At 48.3% G+C, this 8,333-nt stretch overlaps 2 protein-coding genes across 2 annotated transcripts; one reads left to right on the forward strand and one right to left on the reverse strand.

Annotated features, from left to right (window-relative positions):
• The first annotated feature begins 2,624 nt into the window (after nucleotides 1-2,624).
• Nucleotides 2,625-4,034, forward strand: LOC108618490 (casein kinase I). The gene has a single exon (XM_018014525.2). The coding sequence runs from the start codon at nucleotides 2,778-2,780 to the stop codon at nucleotides 3,810-3,812; it is 1,035 nt and encodes a 344-aa protein (XP_017870014.1). The 5' UTR covers nucleotides 2,625-2,777; the 3' UTR covers nucleotides 3,813-4,034.
• A 657-nt stretch (nucleotides 4,035-4,691) lies between these two features.
• On the reverse strand, nucleotides 4,692-8,055 carry Ir11a (Ionotropic receptor 11a). The gene is made up of 3 exons (XM_089473247.1): nucleotides 7,697-8,055; nucleotides 6,611-7,208; nucleotides 4,692-6,541 (listed from the first exon to the last, which is right to left on the reverse strand). Exons 1-3 carry the CDS (start codon nucleotides 8,044-8,046, stop codon nucleotides 5,573-5,575), a joined length of 1,917 nt encoding a protein of 638 aa, XP_089329373.1. The 5' UTR covers nucleotides 8,047-8,055; the 3' UTR covers nucleotides 4,692-5,572.
• Between the last annotated feature and the right edge of the window lie 278 nt (nucleotides 8,056-8,333).

The raw sequence follows: 8,333 nt of genomic DNA on the forward strand, positions 1-8,333 counted from the left end.
GATTCGGTCGTTTTTGTCCGATAATCAACTTGCCTGAATGTACATAATTTGATGCTAACAATTAGCGCAAAAGGAAAAGAAATTGATTTAAGCCGCTTTTAAGTGCCGCACACAACGACAGAATGCGTCCATTGTTTACGTATGTCCTCTCGCGGCATTCTTAATGAAACTCGACATGGGACTCGAGCAGTCCCTGCGGGACGTGCAGGGCTGGACGGCATGTCCGATAGGCAAAAAGCTTAAGAGCCGGCAATTGAATCGTTGCTGCCCATTCGCCTGACTGCCCGCAGTTAATATATACCCTGTAGAGAGTTGCTTGAGGATGAGGCTCATAAATGGGGCTTGGGTAGTAGCAATCGAATCACTTAAATATATCGATAATTACCAATCAGAATTTGCAGACATGTCTAATGGACTTTGAGAGTCAGCAAATAAATATTTATTTAATTTACTTAATTAATAGTGTTTAATTTCGATAAATCACCCTGTTTCAAAACCGATAAATATCGATAACCTTTTATTGAGCAAATGATGAAGAAGTTTATCGCGATGCTGTTCTTTGATTCGTGTGAGTGATGTCACGCAATTACAGGGTATTGTCTAGCTGAGCATTTTGCAGCACTTTAATTTGTTGCTGCTGCGGCCGTATGCGGGAGGACGTGGCAATTGCCACGACGACAGCGACGACGTTGACGGAAATGAAAAGATAATTTACCCGCATGTTTCAACATCAGCATGCCATGCCACGCCCACGCACACGCACACACAGGCACAGGCGAAGGCAACGGGCTGTGAGCGGCTGGGATATCCATGAAGATGAAGCTGACTCCCATGTAGGCGGGGATTGGGTCATCATCGTGCCGCTAATGCTAATGCTGGTTATCTGTCTATCCATCAGCTGGCCATGTTATGATGTAAATGCCGAGCCACTCGACTGCTGCCACTGATGATAATGGCCACCACAATCCGCCGGCTGTGACTCCAGCTCCACCACCGACACCGACACCGACACCGACTCCAGCTCCGAGTCCGGCCATGACTTTGGCTCCGGCTGCAGCTCTGGCTGCGACTCCTGTTCGAGGCAAATATGTCGCTGCCCGTCTTGTCATTGGGCTCTGCAGCCGGCAGACGAAGCTGCCAAACATTTAGTCTGTCTGCGGCGCACACACACACGCACACACACACACACGCACACATGCTCAGTCACAAATTTATTGTTCTTAAACATTTGAGCATGAATGAATGACTGTGCGAGCTAACTGGAACTTGCGTCTGGCCATTGGTATTGTTATCGGGAGTGGGTATCGGGCACTGCGGCTGGAGCCCGGCCCTGGTTATATTTGAATGCCAAGTTGCCAGTTGTCACAAAGTGAGTGAAATATAGCCAAAATGTCAAATGTCAGCGAAAGACATTATTACTGGCTAGTTGATCCGACGTCTCCGTCGCCGTCGTCGTCGTCGCCGTCGTCGCCGTAAACTCCAACTGGTGCTTCTGCTTGTTGCCTGCCTTCTTGTCATACGCCTCATCCTGGTACGGATTGTCTTCGTCTGCAACGGCGCAGATAATCGATACGCACACGCATTGCATGCCCTCTCCCTCTCTCTCCGTGCGCTCTCTCTCTCGCTCTTTCACTCTGGGTGTGTGAGACCGAAAACCGAGACCATGTCAGCCCATCAGCCAACATCATCAAGCGTGTGTTGCTCCTGCTGCTGCTCCTGCTACTCCTGCTGCTGCTCCTGCTACTCCTGCTGCTGCTGTCTGCTTTGTACGGGCCTTTAAAAACTTCAGCTTGAACTTCAACAGCCTTGGCTTTTAATTTGCTCATCAGGCTCATCGAGTGAAAAAACTAATTTAAGCTTACAGCAAAAATTCATTAAATAGCGTTTGATATATTACAAAATAAAACCAATCAATTATTTATTGAAATTAAAATTTTTAAAATTATACGAGTTCGTGTCGGATAAAAAAGCATTAAGTAGGATTTTAAATTCCAAACACTTTGCACTCTGCTGCTACACGAACTATTCTCATAAGGTAAAACAAGCTTAAATGGAGCCTTAACTTAGAGATTGTTTTACAGGATTTACCTATGAGATTGCTTTACATATACTTCCAAGTGCTCTTTGGAGCTTTTGAGTTGTTGCCGTGTGTGATACATTGCGCTCATCCTAGCTTTAACAGAGCTTTGCTTCCTCGAATAGGATTTTTTATGTTATTTATTGGAATTAAAGATTTGAAATTATTTAAGAAATTATGCTTTATTCTAATTTAAAAATTTATAATTCAGTTTTCCTTTTGCTGCTGTATTAACTGTTCTTCTATGCTAATGAAAGGTTAAGCAAAGCTTTAACCCATAGTTAGTTTTATATGAGTAAGCTATAAAATTGACGTATAACTAGGCTGCGTCGTATCTCGCATCTATTTGGATACTGCAATTACATTGTTTGCACTTAAACGAGTTGAAGTGTTAACAAAGCTTTTTCATCATGCATGAGCTTGCAAAGCTACATCTCAAGCTGTTGAATGCTTCAACTCCAAACTGAGCTTTTCGCTCGTTTGAGCTTGGCACAGCTTTCATGTGCTTTTCGAATCGAACCAAAAGCTTTGCAACTTATGTCATTTGTTAACGTAAACTAAAGCTTCAGCTCTAATTAAAAAAAAAATGTTTGTTAATCTCATTCACACACACCAGTCAACACACACATTCAAAGAATAGAAAAAGTGAAATTTTCGTAATAGCTTTAAGCGAGTAGCAGGAGGCGGGCATCCACACGGAATGGAGAGTCTGCGCAGAACCGAGGTACGCGAATACTTCGTGGGCGACTACAAGCTGCTGGACCAGTTCGACAAGGGCTGCTTCGGCGACGTCTACCTGGGCAAGTCGCTCTACACCGGCGAGCGTGTGGCGATCAAGCTGGAGAAGAAGCGCACGGCGCATCCGCAGCTGGCGTACGAGTATCGCGTGTACAAGACAATGCGTCCGGCTTTGGGACTACCGCGCGTCCACTACTATGGCGAGGAGGATGACTATAACGCCCTGGTCATGGATCTGCTGGGTCCGTCGCTCTACTACCTGTTCGAGTTCTGCGGGCATGCGTTCACCATGAAGACCGTGCTGATGCTGGCGGACGAGCTGCTGTTGCGCCTGGAGCAGGTGCATGGCCGGGGCTTTGTGCATCGGGACATCAAGCCGGAGAACTTGTGTATCGGCCATGATCTCACGTGCAAGTTCGTGCATCTGATCGACTTTGGGCTGTCCAAGAAGTACTGGGATCCCATTTCCAATGTGCACATACCCTACCGGGAGGACTGCAGCCTGACGGGCACGGCGCGCTTTGCGTCCATCAACGCCCACGAAGGCATCGAGCAATCACGCCGCGATGATCTTGTCTCCGTGGGATATCTGCTCATCTATTTCCTGAGCGGCAGCCTGCCCTGGCAGAACCTGCCGGCCCCTACAAAGGAGAAGAAATATGAGGCCATCTACGAGATGAAGCGCTCCCTGAGCAGCGAGCAGCTCTGCAGCGACTATCCCAACGAGTTTGCCATGTACCTGAACTACTGCTACAAGCTAGGCTTCACTACCAAGCCGGACTACGCCATGCTGCGCAAGAGGTTCCGCGGGCTGTTCAACAAGCTGTACTATAAAAGGGACCTGATCTACGACTGGGAGAAACTCAGTTTAGAGTTTCATCGTGATCAGAAAAATCCTGGCGTAGGCAGCAGATATGCTCCCGGCAAATATCTTCCGGATGATGGACGCAGTGGCTATCCAATTATACGCAACGATAAGGCAAGGTCCTGGAGTTAGCCACTTACAAAATGTCGGAACTACAGACTAGTTCCACATAATCGAAATTAGAGTATGGTTGCAGGAATATCCATGATGAATGAGCCCAAATCGTAAATATATAATAGTTAAATGTTTCATAATAGTTAAATGTTTCCAAAAGTATTCAAGCTCAGCAAACTAGTTCCAAGTGTATTGCAATATTAAACTACGAATTACCAATAAACAGATAATAATAAGCTATATGATCTAGTTCCAATGATGAATGATTTGTCATTAAGTTGTGTTATCATCAGATGTGTAACCTCCAGATGCGCGACATATGTAATAGGCTAGGTGAACTAGTTCCAATAGCAATCGAGTTACTAATAGATGGAGTCAGCGCCAGGCTGAACTAGTTCCGATGGTAATCGAACAAACAAAAACCAGCTTTATATATCATTGAATAAGTATAATAATACGCTAAGTAAACTAGTTCCAAATGAATTACCAATAAACTGAGAGCTGGGCTAAAGGAACTAGTTCTTAAAGTAATAAAAAAAAAAAAAAAAACAAAAAAAAGCTATAAGCTTTAGATACCTTTAAATAGCTCTAAAAATAGGCCAAGTGAACTAGTTCCAATTACAAAGGAGTTGTTCATAAACTGAGTGAGCTTCGAACACACCAGAAATCATCTCAGCGTAAGAAGGAATACTATGTATATAAATAATTCATGTTGGTTTTGCGAAAAACAAATATAATTTTAGTAAGCTTTGAAACTTTATTAAATTTATTTTATTTTATTATTTATTTATTTTTGTTTTTTGTTTTTTTTTTATTGAATAATATGAGAAAATTACATTTCTGCTTTTTTTCTAGTTATCTAAAGAAAACAATTTCGAATTGGGCAACAATATCGAAAATAAGAAAAAGTTGGCCAACATTTGTTCGCAAAACCTCTTGAGAAATTCGGTGTAGGAGAACAAGAAGTTTGGAGAACAAGAAGTGCTTAGCAGGCAAGCGAACTGCATTCACCTGAATTCATTGTACCTGGAGCAACAAGCCGCAACAGAAATCCCCGCCCCTTCACACCCACTTGAGCTCTGGATGGGCGTATGGGAGAGATAGAAAGAAATCAAAAACACAATCAGATGTTGCCATAGTTGCAGCACACTCAACAAACAGATAAATATATAGAGAGAGATTGTGAGAAAGAGAGCGGGAGAGAGAGAGTGTGTGTAAGGGAGACAATGAATGCCTGAGGGGCGTTGGTGGAATGGACAGCATCAACAGCCACGCTTCAGCGGCGACAGCTAATAAAAATTGTCCAGCTTTTCCAATTTGAGAGATGCCAACGCCAACCGTCCCCCTCTCAAGAGAGAGGGAGTGAGAGAGAGAGAGAGAGAGTGGGGAAACGGCAAATAGAGCAATTTAAATTGGAACGTGATTATGCAAACGTTTGCGCAGCTTAACTCAAGTGTCGCTCCGTGCCGCTTGGCCAGTTGCCGCTGCTCCACACACACACACACACCCACACACACACATGCACAGAGGCTATAGGGTCATGCATTACAAGACTTGAATCAATTGTTAAGGGCATGTGTGCAACAAATCCAAAGAAAGAGCTACTACACACACACACACACACGCAGAGTGAAAGAGAGGGGAGAGTGAGAGAAAGAAAACGGTGCAAAGTGTGGGCATAGCATTTGAGTTGACCATTAACCAGGCTGAAAGCATTCAAAGCCCTTGAGTGCCCAGCAGCCAACAAGAAGCGAAGCCCTCAGCTGCGACCTGAGACTCTACTGCAGCCAGTCCAGCAGGCGCCGCAGCCTGCGCCCGGCCAGGCACTCCAGCAGCAGCAGCAGCCCGGCCAGGGCCATCAGCGCCGCGTAGCAGCGGTAGAGGCCGTGCAGCATGTCGTTGGTGATGCGTGTGACCAGCTCCACGTTGCTGCCGACGTCGCCCAGCTGCGGCGTGGACAGATAGCGGCGCTCGATGTGCGCGAGGACGCCCGAGCTGAGCAGCTGCTCGATCTTGCGGTCGATGCTGAACTTGAGAATCGTGCTGTTCGGAAAGTAGATGACCAGCTGGTACAGGTAGATGGGCTCGCGGATGTGGGTGAGCCGGCTGCTGCGCCGGTGCTGGCGCTGCCAGTGCGCCAGATTGTTGTCCAGCGAGATGGTGACCAGGCGCGAGCCCCGCCGCGCCTGCTGCAGCAGCCGGTAGCGCTGCGAGAAGTTGCCCTCCGTCAGCTGGGTGAGCTGGCGCGGATAGAAGTCGTGGTAGCCGCTGCTAAGCAGCGTGTAGTTCTGGCGCAGCAGCCCGGCCAGGCCCTGCGGCAGCGGCTGCTGCTTGGGTATGCGCAGCACGTCGAACAGCTTGGCCTGGTACGCGCAGCGCAGCACGAGCGTCAGCAGCAGCCAGTTGGCCAGCAGATGGCGCAGGAAGCTGCTCTGCGGCACACGGTGCGTGGGCACCGGATTGCCCGTGGTTGAGGCCAGCAGGTTCTCGACTGGATGCTGCAGTCGCAGCCGTCGGCCCAGGCAGCGCACACAGATCAGCGCCGCGAGCAGCGTGGCCAGCAGGCAGAGCCAGACGACCGACTCAAAGGGACGTATCAGCTGGCCGAAGGGTCCCAGGTAGCGCTCCGACCTCACCACAAAGATGAAGTAGCTCTGGTGATACACCGACGAGGTGGAGAACATGTGGCGCCGTATATCCGAGCCGCTGAAGCCGCCAATGGCCAGCTCTGCCTCGCCAGCTGCCAGCTGAGTGGGGTTGAACGAAAACGAAAAGTGATCTAGCTGAGCTGAATGATCCAATAATTTTCCTCTCACCTGTGCGAGGCAGCCGCTGAGGCTGTCAGTGCTAAAGATCTCGCTCTTCTCCATGGGTATCTTGAGGTGAACGCGGAATCGCAGCGCCGTGGCCAGCAGGCGGAGCAGCTCGCCGCCGATGCCATGCAAGTCGTGCATGTCAATCAGAGCACCGTCCGCTGGCAAATCAGCGCCATCTGGCGCACGGTACATGAAGTGCGGCGGCAACACATGCCCCGTTACATTGAAGGCGCAATTGCTCAGATTGGTGAAGCGTACGGGAAACAGCTCCGGATGCAGCAAACTGCCGTCCGACCGAAACTGATTGCTCCGGTAGGTGTGGATGCCCGGCGTGCAGTGCTCCCGGAACAATCTGTACGAATAGAGTTTGATCTGGTCATCGTCCGATCTGGTCATTGCCAGCACGACGACATTGATGATGCGCTTCAAGAGCGCCATGTTACACATGCGACCCACTGAACGGTGCAGTTCGCTTTCCGGCAAGCGAGCCATGAGAACAATTAGAAAGTAGAACTCACGTTCCTGCAGAGGGTGCGTATAGTTCAAATGGAGTTGCCTGGTAGATAGAGAGATGGGTAGAGAGGGAATGAGGGGCAGAGAGTAAAAAATCAAGTTAAGTAAAGTTAAAGCGAGAGCGAGAGAGAAAGAGATAGAGTCTAAGGTCAGAGTTAAGATATGAAAGATGGAAGACAGTGATAGAGGGGTAACAAGAGGGAAAGAGAGGGAAATGTAAGTTATAGAGAGATAGAGAATGAGGAAGGAGAGTTTAAGATCATAGTTAAGATAGAGCAGGTAAATCAACTTGCGAGACAGAGAAAGAAAGGGTTGTAAAAGAGAGAGAAAGAGAGGAAATTTAAATGAAGTTGAGACAGAGATAGAGAGAGAGGGTCTAAGAGACTCTAAGATCAAAGCAAACCCATGGAAGGTAACTTAGCATGAGAAAGGAGTCCTTCTCGCTTTCTCTCTCTCTTTCTCTTTCTCTCTCTCTCTCTCTTTCTCTCTCTCTCTCTCTTTCATGAGTTGGATAGAACATTCAGAGAGATAGACTTATAGACAAATGGCAATCAGTTCAATCGATCTACTCACTCAAAGGCCTCGGCCTCGTTGACCACGATGAGCGTATAGTCCCAGGGCTGCTGAATGTAGGCGGTTAGCCGATAGAAGAGGATGGACATGTGCAGGGCCAGCTGCTGGAGCAGCTGGTCAACTAGCTGTCGCTGCTGATGATCCACGAGTGCTGAGCAGTTGTGGCAGTGCTGTCGCACCAGGAGCGTGTTGATCCTGGTGGCGATGTAGCGACTTGCCACATGCAGCGTGGCCTCGCCCAACCGCTCCACATCCCGATCGACAGGCGGCAAGCCAAAGAGCTGCCCTGGCTGCAGGCCAAGGCCAAGGCAGAGGCAGCAGAGCAGCAAGAGGCCAACTGGCGGCCGCATGAGGACAGCGTTTCGGGCTGAATGGCAGACCAGGAGCCGCCGCAGGGCTCGGCAAACTGGCAGGCGCTAATGTAATTGCTGCTGATTGCGCTGATACGCCCTAATGGAATTGTGTTGATAATTTTGACTAATTGGAGGCAATTGCACTTGATGCTCACAACTTGGATTCGATTAACTTCGGCTCCGCTGGCTCAAATGGAATAATTAAAAATGCAGCTGCAAATGCGTTACGCTGGCTGCCTACGCTTACATAAGCCGATATGCTTGATTGCGTGCGGGGGAGTCAG

Source organism: Drosophila arizonae, chromosome X (assembly GCF_054131065.1).
Source record: "Drosophila arizonae isolate 15081-1271.41 chromosome X, UAZ_ARI_1.0, whole genome shotgun sequence".
NCBI classification, from domain to species: Eukaryota; Metazoa; Arthropoda; class Insecta; order Diptera; family Drosophilidae; genus Drosophila; species Drosophila arizonae.